Source organism: Xenopus tropicalis, chromosome 10, assembly GCF_000004195.4.
Source record: "Xenopus tropicalis strain Nigerian chromosome 10, UCB_Xtro_10.0, whole genome shotgun sequence".
Taxonomy (NCBI): Eukaryota; Metazoa; Chordata; class Amphibia; order Anura; family Pipidae; genus Xenopus; species Xenopus tropicalis.
Genome location: NC_030686.2, coordinates 13,732,920 through 13,750,321, shown reverse-complemented (window position 1 = coordinate 13,750,321; position 17,402 = coordinate 13,732,920). Strand labels below are relative to the sequence as shown.

General features: G+C 40.0%; 2 protein-coding genes across 2 annotated transcripts in view; one reads left to right on the top strand and one right to left on the bottom strand.

Moving 5' to 3' along the window:
* Window positions 1-558, top strand: part of LOC100493166 (lysozyme C-like) — a 2,134-nt gene extending 1,576 nt beyond the window's left edge. The window contains exon 3 of the mRNA XM_031894607.1: window positions 476-558. Within this exon, the coding sequence (XP_031750467.1) occupies window positions 476-558 (83 nt within the window). The remainder of the gene's footprint in view (window positions 1-475) is intronic.
* An 11,723-nt stretch (window positions 559-12,281) lies between these two features.
* On the bottom strand, window positions 12,282-16,925 carry spaca5 (sperm acrosome associated 5). Its single transcript, NM_001011312.1, is given in 5 exon segments — window positions 12,282-13,022; window positions 13,248-13,675; window positions 15,345-15,423; window positions 16,514-16,663; window positions 16,775-16,925. Coding segments are annotated over 4 exon segments (423 nt in total). The 5' UTR covers window positions 16,908-16,925; the 3' UTR covers window positions 12,282-13,022; window positions 13,248-13,614.
* Between the last annotated feature and the right edge of the window lie 477 nt (window positions 16,926-17,402).

Below are 17,402 nucleotides of genomic sequence, written 5' to 3'. Positions count from 1 at the left end.
CTCAGCCTGCAGCCTTGTGCTTTTATATGGGCACAGAACCCCTCAGTGACTTCTAATATCCTTATCATTTACAGTAGGGGGTACATTATCCCTTATAATACATGAGTGATACTCAGAGTTCCCTGTATAACTCAGCCTGCAGCCTTGTGCCTTTATATGGGTACAGAACCCCTCAGTGACTGCTAATATCCTTATAATTTACAGTAGGGGGTACATTATCCCTTATAATACATGAGTGATACTCAGAGTTCCCTGTATAACTCAGCCTTCAGCCTTGTGCCTTTATATGGGCACAGAACCCCTCAGTGACTTATAATATCCTTATATTTCACAAAAGAGGGGTACATTATTAACCATACAATTAACAATAAACATGTATATCCCAACAGGTTAACAAAGGGATAGGAAGAATTTCTGAAGAGATTTCAGATTTTTTATTGAATATACCGTATATTCTTTTTTTATTGTTTTTTAGATTTGTTAGATACAGACATAGAAGATGATGTGAGGTGTGTAAAAAGAATTGTGAGTGATCCCAATGGTCTGGAAGCTTGGTAAGTACCATCTCTAAAAAGGATAAATATCTTCCTTCTCATGTTCAGTTCAGGACTGAAAAGCAAATGTCAAAAATGGATTCTTATAATTTGATTTAAATGACAAGTCCCCTAATTGTACATGCGTGTTGTTGTATTTAACTTTCAAACACTTTAAGAAATATGAGATCTTCTAATGCAGGGATCCATAACCTTTTTTACTTATGAGCCAAAATCAGATGTAAAAAGTGTTGGTGAGCCACACAAGCATGAAAAAGCTATTTGGGGGTGCAAAAAAGGGCTGTGATTGGCTATTTTGTAGCCCCATGTGGGCTGCTGGCCTGCAGGAGGGTCTGCTTGGGGTAAAACTGTGTCTCTGAGCTTCCAAAACTTGTCTCCAATAAATGTAAAAATGGCACCTACTTTGAGGCCACTGGGAGCAACATCAAAAGGGGGTGGTGAGTAACACATCGCTCTCGAAGCACCTGGTTGGGGATCACTGCTCTATTGTGACAGAAACACTATGGGGCGGGTTCACTAAGGTACGAATCCAAATCACGAAATCCGATCATTTCTGATAATCGCAAACGTCACGAAAATTCTTTTAGTTCGAATACGAAAATTTTGTACTTACAATCCGAAAGTTCCGAAATTTTCGTATTGAAACGTGTTTGCAAATGCCAATCCAATAGTCACGAAATTTTTGTATTCGAACAATCGTAAACGGCGGGAAAACCTTCTGACTTTGAACCTTCAGTGCATGATTTTGGAAGCCTCCCATAGGGCTCAATGGCACTCTGCAGCTCCAACCCGGCCCAAGGAAAGTCTCCCATAGGGCTCAATGGCACTCTGCAACTCCAACCCGGCCCAAGGAAAGTCTCCCATAGGGCTCAATGGCACTCTGCAGCTCCAACCCGGCCCAAGGAAAGTCTCCCATAGGGCTCAATGGCACTCTGCAACTCCAACCCGGCCCAAGGAAAGTCTCCCATAGGGCTCAATGGCACTCTGCAGCTCCAACCCGGCCCAAGGAAAGTCTCCCATAGGGCTCAATGGCACTCTGCAGCTCCAACCTGGCCCAAGGAAAGTCTCCCATAGGGCTCAATGGCACTCTGCAACTCCAACCCGGCCCAAGGAAAGTCTCCCATAGGGCTCAATGGCACTCTGCAGCTCCAACCCGGCCCAAGGAAAGTCTCCCATAGGGCTCAATGGCACTCTGCAGCTCCAACCCGGCCCAAGGAAAGTCTCCCATAGGGCTCAATGGCACTCTGCAGCTCCAACCCGGCCCAAGGAAAGTCTCCCATAGGGCTCGATGGCACTCTGCAGCTCCAACCTGGCCCAAGGAAAGTCTCCCATAGGGCTCAATGGCACTCTGCAGCTCCAACCTGGCCCAAGGAAAGTCTCCCATAGGGCTCAATGGCACTCTGCAGCTCCAACCTGGCCCAAGGAAAGTCTCCCATAGGGCTCAATGGCACTCTGCAGCTCCAGCCTGGCCCAAGGAAAGTCTCCCATAGGGCTCAATGGCACTCTGCAGCTCCAACCCGGCCCAAGGAAAGTCTCCCATAGGGCTCAATGGCACTCTGCAGCTCCAACCTGGCCCAAGGAAAGCCTCCCATAGGGCTCAATGGCACTCTGCAGCTCCAACCCGGCCCAAGGAAAGTCTCCCATAGGGCTCAATGGCACTCTGCAGCTCCAACCCGGCCCAAGGAAAGTCTCCCATAGGGCTCAATGGCACTCTGCAGCTCCAACCCGGCCCAAGGAAAGTCTCCCATAGGGCTCAATGGCACTCTGCAGCTCCAACCCGGCCCAAGGAAAGTCTCCCATAGGGCTCAATGGCACTCTGCAGCTCCAACCCGGCCCAAGGAAAGTCTCCCATAGGGCTCAATGGCACTCTGCAGCTCCAACCCGGCCCAAGGAAAGTCTCCCATAGGGCTCAATGGCACTCTGCAGCTCCAACCTGGCCCAAGGAAAGTCTCCCATAGGGCTCAATGGCACTCTGCAGCTTTCGTACTCATTGCGACAAATACGATTGTGTCACACAAATTGTCACTAAGTACGAAAAAGTTGTGCACATTAACGTTAAAATTGCAGAAAATACGCACAGTTCTAAAACTTGGAAAAAATACGAATTTTTTGTATTCGGACTCAATCGTACATTGATGAATGTGCCCCTATGAGGGGCATTTACTAATGTTCCTATTTTATTTTTATTTTTTTCAAGTGTCATATTTTTTGAGCTAAAACTAGAATTTTTAGTTGAAAAAACATGATTTTTTCGCCATTTATTATTTAACAAATCTGGAAAATCTGGAACAAATCCAAAAGCAAAACTACGCCATCTATAAACTGTCGAGCTCATGTAGAAGCCAGTGGTGGGTACAGCTTCATGGTTTTGGCAACGTCTTGATTTTTCTACTGCAGTTTTCCAAACCACATTCAAATTCCTATATCCCATTTTTTTTTTTTAAATGTCCCCCCTATAAGTTTGTATCAAAAATGTACATGAAATTGCAATAAAGTTAATTTGTAATCACCGAAATCATTTTTTAGCTTTGAGTGTTATATAGAGAGTAATATTCTCAGACAGTTTGCAACTAGTCTTCATTTTTTTGTTCTGCAACTCTCCATTTTGGAATTTCAGCAGTTATCTGGTTGCTGGAATTCAAATTACCTTAGCAACCAGGGAGTGGTTTGAATAAGAAACTGATATATTTATAAAGGTGGACCAGAACAGGAAAATAAGTAATAAAAAGTATCAATAGCAATTACATTGTAGCCTCACAGAGCAATCGTTTATTGGTGGATGGGGTCAGTGACCCTCATTTGAAAGTTGAAAAGAATCAGAAGAAGAAGGCAAATAACTCAAAAATTATAAAAAATAGGTACCGAAGACCAATTGAAAAGTTGCTTAGAATTGGCCATTCTGTAACATACTAAAAGTTAGCTGAAAAAAAGTTGTCAACTTAAAGGTGAACCACCCCTTTATATATATATAACCCTCCACTTATTTTTTCTTACAGGGAACCCTGGAAAGAATATTGTAGAGGACAGGCTCTCAGTTCCTTTGTCGAAGAATGTCCAACCGGATCAGCAGAAAGTAGCAGCTGCTTTCCCTTTTTTTCTCTCTGTCCTGGACTACTAATGCCCTCTCTTGCCCTCGTTAAACTCTCTCTATAGCACTAAGACCAGTTGTCTTTGTATTTCTTTTCCTTCTATTGTGTGCTGTTTGTGTGTGAATATACTGTATATATATATATATATATATATATATATATATATATATATATATATATATATATATATATATATATATATATATATATATATATATATATATATATATATATATGTAACCTTTATTTGAGTTAAATAGCTGCCTTCCCAGACTAGTACCAGTAGAACATGGGTTACACTGTACTCTCTCACCCAGAATGAGCCTTCGCTAAGTGGAAGAGGAAGGTGAGGGTGTTGTGCAACTACACCTCTCTTGCTGCTATACAGAGGGTGCCAGAGGTTCTTGCAAACAACAAAATAACAAGTGTTTATTAAACATCCACAGGGTTTAATCACAATACAGCTTCTCAGTGGCCAGTGGTACAGGAAGCACCACATCCCCGTGGATAGAATTAGCAGAAATCTCACTTCACCTCTGCAACACCCTATAGTGGATCCCCTCAGGGAATTCTCTATCCTGATTCCCTATTCACTGGGATTCCTACACTACAGGTAGTATAGCTGCCAGACCTATGTAGGAGCTCAGAACTGCTCTTTCTAGCTCAGCCATAACTGCCTTACCCCCTAGAGTGATACTATTATGGGAGCTACACCTGCCACTATCATTCATGGGGCCCTGTTCCCTGACTTTACCTAGGCCAGTGCCCAGGCTCACAGCAACACCCACCCTGTTCCTCAGGTGGAAGCAAAGAGGAAGGTGCCACTTCTTTCCCAGCACTATACCAAAGTGAGGCAGGAAGTGGTCACCATACCTTCTAACCAATAGTATACATGTTAATAAACTCACTTAGATACATTCCCTTCCGCCCAGCAACTAAGGGAACTAAACCTGTAGGGATTTAAAGCCATAGGGGCATTTAACCCAATGGGTCCCTATACATGTATGAGGCAAGGTGAAAAACTTGCCTTAGGCGGCAGGAAGTGGGCAGTTACCAGGGGCAGCAAAAACATTTATCCATTTCTGGAAAAACATATTTATCCATTTTTGGATTTAGAAGAATGTGTGCAAAAATAAATGCCTTTCTGGGTTTAATACATTTTTATGCCTTTACCTCTAGCACTAAATGCACTAAATGTGTTTATTTTGCAGTAGCTGAAATTACAGAAATAATAAATGTTATCCACTGTTTTTATTTTGGGACCCCTGTATGCCACATATTCAGGTAAAACTACGCACATTGGCATCAAACTGTTCAGCAGACCTCTGGCATTCATATTTAGGATGTTTATATTGGTAACTAATGATGTGTGAAATAAGATGCTGGAAATGGATGTTTTGAGGTGATTTTCGGAGGATTCATCAAAACTGCCACATTTAGAAAAGGTTTGTGGTAGTTTGGAGTAGAAAGACATTTAAGCAGGGTCGGACTGGACCCTACCCTTGCTGGTGCTCCTCCTGCCCGACCGTTCCTCCCCTGACACGTTAAACTTATGTGCGCTTTGGGGAGGACGACGGGTGGGGGACCATTCAAGGGGGGTTAGGGGGGCCCAGGTGGACCCTGCACCCCACAGTCCAACCCTGCATTCTAGCATATTTCAGATTTGTGAGAATATACTTTCTGAAAATATATGGCTTTCTGGAGTAAACTTACTTTTTGTAGAGCTGTACCCCACATAAAATGCAGTAAATGTGTTTATTATGCAGTCGCTGAAATAACAGAAATGTAAAATAATATCCCCTGTATTCATTTTGGGGCCTCTACATGCCACAAACTTAGGTAAACCAAGGCACACTGGGCACCAAACTGTTTAGTGGAACCCTGGCATTCATATTTAGGATGTTTCATCTTGGTGCCTAATAAAATGTGGGAGATAATATGCTTCAAAATGGAAACTTTGAGGTAATTTTCGTTAATTTTACAAAGCCTCCACTTTAGGAAATATTTGCAGTTTGGTAATTTGGAGTAAAGGGACATATTTACCCAGTTTAGAGAATGTGTACTTTACAAAATATATGGTATGTTAAACCCACTTTTTAATAGCTTTATCCCACATAAAATCTAATAAATATGTCAATCGAGCTAAAATAACAGAAAAGATAAGTTACATCCACTGTTTATATTTGGGGGCCCCTACATGCCACATACTTAGGTAAGTCTCTCACATTGGGAATCAAACTATTCAGTAGAGCCTTTGCATTCATATTTATGATGTTTCGTATTCTTTCAAGAATTTCAGAAATTGTTAAAAAAAACGCTGACTTGAGGAACGGATTACAGATGGATAGTCTGGAATAGAAAAATATATTTACCCATTTTGGATTTGTCAGAATGTGTTCTTTCCTAAAAATGTATGGGGTATACCTACTATTAGTGGAATTTTTGGCTTTGAAGTCTAAAGAATTTGAAGTCTAAATTTGAATAAGATTTCTGGAGTGGTGCTTTTAAAATGTGGTACAGGTAAGGGATCTGTTATCCAGAATGCTCGGGACCCAGGGTTTTCCAGATAAGGGATCTTTCTGTAATTTGGATCTCCATAACTTAAGTCTGCTAAAATCATTTAAATATTGAATAAACCCAATAGGATTGTTCTGCCCCCAATAAGGATTAATTACATCTTAGTTGGGATCAAGTACAGGTCCTGTTTTATTATTACAGAGAAAAGGGAATCATTTAACCATGAAATAAACCCAATAGGGCTGTTCTGCCCCCAATAAGGGGTAATTATATCTTAGTTGGTATCAAGTACAGGTACTGTTTTATTATTACAGAGAAAAGGGAATCATTTAACCATTAAATAAACCCAACAGGGCTGTTCTGCCCCCAATAAGGGGTAATTATATCTTAGTTGGGATCAAGTACAGGTACTGTTTTATTATTACAGAGAAAAGGGAATCATTTAACCATTAAATAAATCCAATAGGGCTGTTCTGCCCCAATAAGGGGTAATTATATCTTAGTTGGGATCAAGTACAGGTACTGTTTTATTATTACAGAGAAAATGGAATTATTTAACCATTAAATAAACCCAATAGGACTGTTCTGCCCCCAATAAGGGGTAATTATATCTTAGTTGGATCAAGTACAGGTACTGTTTTATTATTACAGAGAAAAGGGAATCATTTAACCATTAAATAAACCCAATAGGGCTGTTCTGCCCCCAATAAGGGGTAATTATATCTTAGTTGGGATCAAGTACAAGGTACTGTTTTATTATTACAAAGAAAAAGGAAATCATTTGAAAAAATTAGAATTATTTACTTATAATGGAGTCTATGGGAGGTGGACATTCCGTAATTCAGAACTTTCTGGATAACGGGTTTCTGGATAAGGGATCCCATACCTGTACTCTAGTAATGAGAGTGTAAACAAATCTGGTGTTAATGCATCCAGGAGACACAGGACTTTCCAAATCAATGGTACTGTCCTGCATAAAATAAAATATGTTTCTGATATATGTGTCTGTATAATGAAAATAGAGTTCTTGTATATCTTCCTACAGAATTGGAATTACACAAAAATTCAGAAAGCTTAAGTTGCCCTAAAAAAATATATATTTTTCCTTGGTAAACTAGCAATGGCCCCCAGGAAATGCCCCTAAAATGAAAGGACACAAATACAAGTATCAGATGTAGCAAATCTTCTGACCATGATAGGGTTAAATCATTTGGATAAAGTATTGAGGAAGTCTAATTAAGATTGCATGTTGATATTGCTCAAAGTGTTTATTTTAAGGTTATTAACTGATGTAAGATTATTATTATTGACAATATTAATATGAAATATTAATATTAGCCTATAATAATATAACCATAGGTTCGAAAAAGGGAGGTTTGGCAAAGAAAGACAATCAAATCACTTTACTTATTAAAATATAGTTTATGTGCAAATCAAAACATACTAATACAATTAATGAAAAGAATGAAAAACATTACACACCCCTACAAAGATAAAAGAGTAAACAATTCTATAAATCAAAATAATAATCACAGACACCAACCTAAACCTAAAACACCCAGCAAAACAAACCTATACTAAATTAGCACTATGTACAGTAACTATTTACAGTCTTCAAACAACAAACAATATCTGTCAAGACTATAATCAAAATATTACAAGCAGAAAAACCCAATACATAAATACAACACCCAATACACAATACCAAAACCATCAAAGACAAAAAGGCCTGTTGCCCAAAACAGAACTCCAGACTGCAGTTTGGTCTCACTTTTTCTACTGTTTAGAGCCTCAACCCCCACAAGACATCTGGTTAAACAGGTGAAACAGAAACCAGAGTGGATCGCAGTTTCTTGTTTAGTAACAAATGTTTCTCGCACAATATGCCATGGAAGACTTTTCATCTATAATCGCTCATACCATATGTTATGACCGGCTCTTTGCATAATATATAGTCAGCCTTCATTTACACATTATGACAATATCATGGTTACGTCACATCTCCACCGCCTCAGGGTCAGCTGTTCAACCTGACTACCCTGATGCTTCTGGCTATTTCCCCTGTGTCCGTTGTTTATACCAAACAACTCTTTTGGTCTAATAGGCTCCAGTTGTTATCAGTGTCTTTGGCAACTCCCTGCCCAAACATGCCTTATTCACCTATCTCTTGGTCAGTGATGTTACACTTCAACCTAGACCAGTGATCCCTAACCAGTGGCTGGGGGCAACATGTTGCGCCCCAACCCCTTGGATGTTGCTCTCAGTGCCCCCAAACCAGGGAGTTATTTCTGAATTCCTGACTTGGTGGCAAGTTTTGGTTGAATAAAAACAAGATTTACTACCAAATAAAGCCCCCTGTAAGCTGATAGTGTGCATAGAGGCCCCTAATAGCCAATATTAGCTCTTATTTGGCACCTCCATGAACTTTTACATTTAAACATTTTATATTTGACTGTGGCTCACAAGAAAGAAAGGTTGGGGATCCCTGACCTAGACCAGTGGTTATCAATCTTCCTAATGCCACGACCCTTTAATACAGTTCCTCATGTTGTGGTGACCCCCAACCATAAAATTATTCCTAAGACCATAGGAAATATGTGTTTTCCGATGGTCTTAGGCGACCCCTGTGAAAGGGGTCCTGACCCACTGGTTGAGAACCGATGACCTAGACTATTTAATATATATAAATTAATTTTTATGATGGCTTATTTATTACACTACCTTTTGGAGCACTCACCCAGCACCTGACCAGGGAACTAGCACTTATATTGTAATGTCACCCACTGTGACCTACAGCACTTATATTTGCCTATTTGTGTCTGTAAGTTACCCTCTCATATAGATTGTAAGCTCTACGGGGCAGTGACCTCCATCTTCTTGTGTCTTTGACTATTATCTTATTACAATTGTATCTTTTATTTATTTGTGCTTATTGTAATACTTTGTATTTATCTATTGTAATACCCCCTGTTTGTATGAATGTATTCTACTGTACAGCGCTGCGTACATAAGTAGCACTTTATAAATAAAGATATACATACATACATACATATTACACTGATCGCAATAAATTGTTTTTCTCCGAAGTGATGATATGGGTTTTTGGTCTTGCCCCATATGATTAATTACGGTAACAATGTCTGAGATTTCTGTTTTTAAAAGAACACTTTAATGTAACAATTAATTATTTAGTATTAATTAATTATACTGATTATTCACCTACCATAATGCTTTCTCATTTAGATGAACTAGTCATCAATGAACATTTGCTGCTTTCTAAGTCAGGAGAGGCCATGTCCTTAGCATAGTGTGCAAAGTGCAATTTGGGGCCCAATGGCCATGTTTTTACCCACAATGGTCCCCACAGTGCGATGTGTTAAGTGGCGCAGCTGTACTCAGTTTGGAACAGGAGGCAGGCAGCTTGGTTGAGCACCACCATTTCCTATTTAACTAATTGGATTTTTAGTGCAAATGATTGGAGGAAATGTGTGGCCCCACAGCTCTGGTGTAGTAAATAAATTGCCCCTAGTATTTAGTAACACAACCATTGGCACAGATCACAACTTATACTTTTCAAATATATTGATCATCCTTTTTTGGATAGATTACTTTCTCTGGAACCTTCAGTGGCGTATAGATTGTAAGCTCTACGGGGCAGGGACCTCCATCCTCTTGTGTCTTTGACTCTTAACTTATTGCAACTGTAACTTGTATTTATTGTTATACTTTGTATTTATCTATTTTAATACCCTTGTTTATATTAATGTATTCTACAGTACAGTGCTGCGTACATAAGTAGCACTTTATAAATAAAGTTATACATACATACATACATTCGACAGCCCTGCCACCCATGTTTTCTTATACAAATACTGGGGACTCCAGCTGATAGTGGAAGCTATAAGAGTCCATATTTTCAATAAATGGCTATTTTGTCACCTCTTTTGCTTGAGGAATATTTAATAGTCTTCATTACACTGTGTAATTGTATCTTTGTCCCCAAACACTGCATAATTGTGGCTTTTCTTAAAGGGGTGGTTCACTTTTAAGTTAACTTTTAGTATTTTGTAGAATGGCCATTTCTAAGCAACTTTTCAGTTGGCCTTTATTATTTATTTTGTATAGTTTTTTTAATTATTTGCGTTTGTCTTACCCAACTTACAAATAGAGGGTCACTGACCCTGGCAGCGAAAAAACTATTGCTCCATGCCAACTTAACTTTTATTATTATTGTTACTTTTAATTACTTATAGTAACATAGTAACATAGTAAGTTGGGTTGAAAAAAGACATACGTCCATCACGTTCAACCATAATGCCTATATATAACCTGCCTAACTACTAGTTGATCCAGAGGAAGGCAAAAAAATATATATTTCTATTCAGACCCTCCCATATTCATTTACCAGTCTCTCATTGCAATTCTACCTTAGCAAGTCCCTGGTTGATGTAATTTGGACCCTAGCAACCAGATAACAGCTAAAATTTCAAACTGGAGAGTTGCTGTACAAATAGTAAAATAATTAAAAATATAATCTACGTGAAGATTTTCATCCAGGTCATGGTATATCTAGTATAAGTCAATCTAAAGCAACTGGACTTGTTAAGTAATCACTGAAGATGTTTCACTACTCATCCGAGCAGCTTCTTCAGTTCAACTGACCAGTATGGGAAGTCCTCAGCATATATACTCTTCCATACCAGTCAGTTGATGTTAATGTTTTATTGTTAGCAAATCATATTATTTTCCTTGCAGCTCTGCCTTTCACTAAGCCTGCAATTTACAATGTGTAGTGAAGACAGATTGACATCTATGGGTTGCCATAAATTACTACTTTATACCCTTTGGTCATTTTTTTTAGAAAAAGTTCAAAATCACTGACCTCAAAAGGGCAGGCTTATCAGAAACTGGGCAGTAAATGAACAGTATGTACTGAGGTGTGGCCTAAAATGTCCCAGTATTTAGGAGATAAAATCTCTACTAATGAAAATGTCATCAATTCAGAGTAAACATTTCAACACTTTCCTCTTTCAATTATACACCCGCCCCCTACTTTCTACTCAACCATTTAGATAAAGTCCCAGGCAGTACCATAACCTGTTAAGGTGGCCATACATGGGCCGATCCCTTAGACCGATTTGGCAGCTTATCAGCCCTTGTAGGGGAAACAACGACTGGCCTGCCCGACCGATATCTGGCCTGAAATCGGGGGGATATCGATCAGGTAAAAAAATTCAGTCGGACCAGGGACTGCATAGGCTCATTGATGTGGTCCCCGAACCGACTGCACCCAGTCCAGTCCAGTCCAGTTCCAGTTGTTATAATGTGTATAATTGAAAGAGGAAAGTGTTGAAATGTTTACTCTGAACTGTATGACATTTTCATTAAAATTCGCCTATATTCCCCCGATATCGCCCACCCATAGGTGGGGATATCTGGAGAAGATCCGCTCGCTTAGCGACCCCACCAGGCGAGTGGATCTTTACGCATATGGCCAACTTTACTAGACTAAACTAGCAGATTGTTACATGTTAAACCTTAAAGTGGCCATACTGCCCATTTAGTGTTGGACTGTGGTGTCCAGGGCCCACCAGGGTCATGACATTAAGGGCCCACCACCCTCACCACCACTGAGAACCTTTCCAATACCCCATCACAATTTTCCGTGTACCTCCTCTATCCTCTAGGCCCGCAGATCTAATTCAGTATGGGGGTTGGGCCTAGAGATCTCTGCCAGCAGGAGACTGGGCCTGCAGATGACGGTTGGCAGTTGGAGGCATGGGGGCCTGAAGACCCTGGGCAGCAGAGAGGGAGAAAGGCAGAAGTCCTGAGTCAGAAATTTCCGCCCAACCACGTACCTCCTCTCTCTTTTCTGGATGAGTAGATTTCAGAGAGCAGGGAGGGTGGGCAAACAGATCCCAGCCATTGTTAGGGGTGGAAAAGAGTGGTCCTGGTTTAGCGGGGCTCACTGGGTTTTCTCCTGGGTTCCTCAGGCCCAGTCTTTCCCTGTAAACATTTACCCTCATATGGTACCCTATCATGTTTTAAAGCTGGGATGCTCCTTTTTGCTTTCTCCAAGGGTACCAGTCCTGCAGTTTGTAGCACACATATCACAATCAACAGTATTTATTGTGTTTATGTTCATGCTTATGACTCTTTAAACAGCACATACAGATAGTTAGTGGGACTATGGCAGTGTTCTTAGTCTTAAATGTTTTTCTTTGGAGAAAGTTATTTCATCTAGAACCTTTACAGTCATTTTAAAGATCCCTGTTGTAAGTCTAGAAATCTGTGGGTTCTGCCAAATGCCAGAGGGGCTGCTGTAAGGTGCCATAGACAGTCACTATTTATTGGGCCTATGGGGGGCTGTTTGGGCCTCTGTGTACTGAAAATCAGGCCCGGACTGGCAAACTGTTGGTTCAGGCAAATGCCACAAAGCTGAAAAAAACGTAGACTCCTATAAGGAACACATATATCAGCCTATATCAGAAAGGAAGGCCTGTTATGTTACCTCTCTTCCTTGAGTAATATTTAACATTCCCCACCAGGCTATTGTCTCTTTGCACCCAAGTACAGGAAAAATGGTGTTATTTTTACCCTACATCCTCTCTGCACAAGGTAAGGTTGGTGATGGGCCTCTGAAATCATAATACAGGTATAGGACCCATTATCCAGAATGCTCGGGACCAAGGGTATCCCGGATAAGGGATCTTTCTGTAATTTGGATCTCCATACCTTAAGTCTGCTAAAAAATCAATAAAACATTAATTAACCCCAATAGGATTGTTTTGCATCCAATAAGGATTATTTATATCTTAGCTGGGATCAATTACAAGGTTCTGTTTCATTATTACAGAGAAAAGGGAATCATTTAACCATTAAATAAACCCAATAGGGCTGTTCTGCCCCCAATAAGGGGTAATTATATCTTAGTTGGGATCAAGTACAGGTACTGTTTTATTATTACAGAGAAAAGGGAATCATTTAACCATGAAATAAACCCAATAGGGCTGTTCTGCCCCAATAAGGGGTAATTATATCTTAGTTGGGATCAAGTACAGGTACTGTTTTATTATTACAGAGAAAAAGGAAATCAGTTTAAAAATTCTGAATTATTTTATTAAAATGGAGTCTATGGGAGACAGGCTTTCCGTAATTCGGAGCTTTCTGGATAACGGGTTTCCGGATAAGGGGTCCGATACCTGTATCAGGCTGTACTTTCTATTAAGTTTAAGTTAAACGATATTTAAGCCTATTGGAGGAGGAAGGGAGATGCAAGCACTTCATTAGACTGCAATTTCCCATTATCTTGCAGCATCTTTAATTATGGTGCTGACCCTTCTTCAGGTTAAATCATAATTCACATAATACAGTAATTCAACTTATTTATAATCAATTTCACCGCAACTGATTTAGTAACTGTACAAAACCCTCTGCCCAGGCAAAGGCAAATATTAGCAAAAGTCGGTGTATGAGCTTAGGTCTCTTCCTTTGCAGTATCTGGTCCAAACACTCCTAAAAATAAATAAAGACATAAAGATTCAGACAGAGGAGTATAGAAGAGATAGAAAAGCTGTTATCCAGTTTCTACATTTCTACTTCATCAATCTCTAAGCCAGCGGTTCTCAACCAATGGGTCGGGATCCCTTTGGGGGTCGAACGACCTTTTCTCAGGGGTCGCCTAAGACATCAGGAAACACATAAGGGTTTATTCACCGAAGTGCGATAAGTTTTTTTGCGTTAAAATTGAAAAAACGCGTGATTCGTGCGTTGTCGCATAGCACGTTCGTTAAATAGCATGCAACCGAATGCATTAATTTTATCGCATTGCGCAGAAATAATACTAACGTATGATTCACACTTAGATGCGCTAAATATAGATGCGCTAAATATCGTATTAGTCTGGGCGAAAATTAACCCCTACTTGGGGCAGGCAATAATTATAGAAAAGTACAGTTCATGAGCTTTTGGCAACACAATATGGACTTTGCAGTGGGATTTTTTCAAGTCTGTGTTGGCCCCAGAGTGATGCAGCCGCCAGTTTGTAGGGAAATGGGCATTTTCAAAAAAAGTAGTTTTACGAATGTAATGGTGTGTATGGCTAATATGGCGTGCTCGCGACCAGTAGTGCGCTGCATTAATTAGCACACATTACATCAAATACCGCGCAAAAATAGTCTAAATTAACGCAAATATACTTTTAGTGAATCGTGCGTTAAGACGCGAAAAATAAGACGCGATAAATTTTTTAACGCATGCTATAAATAGCGCACGTTTTATCGCACTTTAGTTAATCAACCCTTTATTTCCGATGGTCTTAGGAATAATTTTATGGTTGGGGGTCACCACAACATGAGGAACTGTATTAAGGGTCACTGCATTAGGAAGGTTGAGAACCACTGCTCTAAGCAGTAACCTCTTTAATAAGATTCAAATGTCTTAGCTGTATGGATGGTGTAAACTTGCTGAACCAACCTTTGACATTAAGTAAAATCAGGTAACTCGACTGTTGCTCAAAAAAACGTTTTTACATCTATACAAGTGATGAAATTTCAAAAGGAACAAAGCACACCACTATCACTTAAAAACAGTTATGGCCAGAGTCGTTTTCCCAACTTTCCCAGCCATTTGAACTTTTTTTCCATGATAATATGCTCAGTACCAGGTCCGTATGGCCTATTATGGGCCAGTACTGAAGATCTACCCCCAAGGTGCTACATATGATTCTTCATATATCATTAGGTTTAGCCCATTTGCATTTGGCCGAGGGGGAATCCAGCAAGGAGGGACTCGCGTGCCAGGTCTCCCCCTGAGGATTTCGTTGATGGGTGGCTTTGCTCTTCATAGTTATGCCACTGGCTACATAAGATAGGGTTACATTCAGTAATACTGGTTGTCCATGAAAGTTCAACTTTATATACTTCACTGGCACTATAATTACTGTCATTTATTGTGATTGGACTAGAATTGCAAGTCTAAAGCACTGTATGGGTCAACGCTGTTCAGCGATAGCCCTCAATATCTAAGTCATTTTTGTAGCCCTCATCAGGCCCAAGTTCTCCATAGACTTTTATGTAAGACCCCATCATTTCATAAAGGTTAATGAGCTCTGGCAAAACTTTGTGTTGCTGCCTAACCCCCCCAGACATGATGCACAATGTATCAAACCTGCTAGTTCACTTACCAAGCACCAAGTCCATTGGGATCTCTCACAATCCTTTTAAGGCACCTCACATCATCGTCAATGTAACTGTTCAGTAAATCTAACCATGAAAAAAGGCAAAAATAAATAAGTGGAAGTTTCATTTAACCACTCCCTCAAATGTCACCATAATACTTTGGCCAATCTAAGACGCAAGGCACTGCGCACAGCGAGCTAGGGTTATGGCACAAGTTCCGTGTTCTAAGCTCTTAACTCATGAAAGCTTTATAACAAAATACATGGCAATGGTTTCTGATGTCTGATGTCTTTGTTTCATTCCTGCTTTGTGGTACAGGTATGGGACCTGTTATCCAAAATGCTCGGGACCTGGGGTTTTCCGGATAAGGGATCTTTCTGTAATTTGGATCTCCATAACTTAATTCTGATACAAATCATGTAAATAATGAATAAACCCAGTAGGATTGTTTTGCCCCCAATAAGGGGTAATTATATCTTAGTTGGGATCAAGTACAGGTACTGTTTTATTATTACAGAGAAAAGGGAATAATTTAACCATTAAATAAACCCAATAGGGCTGTTCTGCCCCAATAAGGGGTAATTATATCTTAGTTGGGATCAAGTACAGGTACTGTTTTATTATTACAGAGAAAAGGGAATCATTTAACCATTAAATAAATCCAATAGGGCTGTTCTGCCCCAATAAGGGGTAATTATATCTTAGTTGGGATCAAGTACAGGTACTGTTTTATTATTACAGAGAAAAGGGAATAATTTAACCATTAAATAAACCCAATAGGGCTGTTCTGCCCCAATAAGGGGTAATTATATCTTAGTTGGGATCAAGTACAGGTACTGTTTTATTATTACAGAGAAAAGGGAATCATTTAACCATTAAATAAATCCAATAGGGCTGTTCTGCCCCAATAAGGGGTAATTATATCTTAGTTGGGATCAAGTACAGGTACTGTTTTATTTTTACAGAGAAAAGGGAATCATTTACCCATTAAATAAACCCATATTGAGGTTCTGCGAAGACACACTTTATATGTGTCATAACACAGACAGGAGCATAAAATACATCAGTCAGACAAAGCAGTTGTATGTGGGAATCAAAACTAAACATTTGGGGTCCCTGGAAAGGTGTAAATTTGGGGTTCTATTGAATTATATTGAGACAAGTGATATCTTACTTGTACAGGACATTCCACAGAGGTTCTTGCGCCCTACGGTTCTGCCATCGTTGCACCACCAGTAGCTGTTGATCTGGAAGATACCATACTCTGTTGGGCTTCTGTTGAGGGAAGTGTCGTAGCGGCTGGCTTGGTAAGCTAAGCACACATCTATAGGAGGAAATTGGGTTTCAAGAAACAGAAAAAAAACCAAACAAAAAGTGGTGAAGAAAGGACAGAAAATGAAGAAAATAAGAATGAAAGGAATAATTAGACACTTACAGTCCCCCAGTGTATATCCTTTGATGCCAATAACTCCCCCATTTCTAATCGCTCTAACCACACTGCACCTATCTAATGCCCAGCTGTGAGCAGCAAACGCTGCAGTGATCATAAGCAAAACAAAGATCTTCATGGTAGAGCTCTGCAAGGGATCAAGTTCTCCTCTGTACGGGCAGCGGGAAAATGAGCGACACACGGTACAACAAGCAGGTCACGCAGTCAAACAGAAACCAGAATTATTTGCCCTTTGCTACATTTCCCAATTCCAGTAAAGCTGTCTATATTTTCACTTGCTTGATGAAGCTCACCTTATCAGATAGACTGGTCACTAGGGTCCTTTTGAATCCTGAAAGAGCAATAATATACAGATTTCTCTGTTTGCCATTGCCATGAAGGGTCTAAAGATGGCCATACATGAACCGATAAATGCTGCCAACAGAGTGTATGGGGCCCTTAGATGGGACTACTCAACCAATATCAGGCCAAAAATTAGCCATATGTCAAGTGGGCAGGTTTAAAAATCCCACTGGGACAAAGAGCACATTGGCTTGTTGATACACTCCTTGCCCAATCGCCTGCGTCGCATCAACGTGATGGTGGAACAATTGGATAAATCTGATATTGCCCA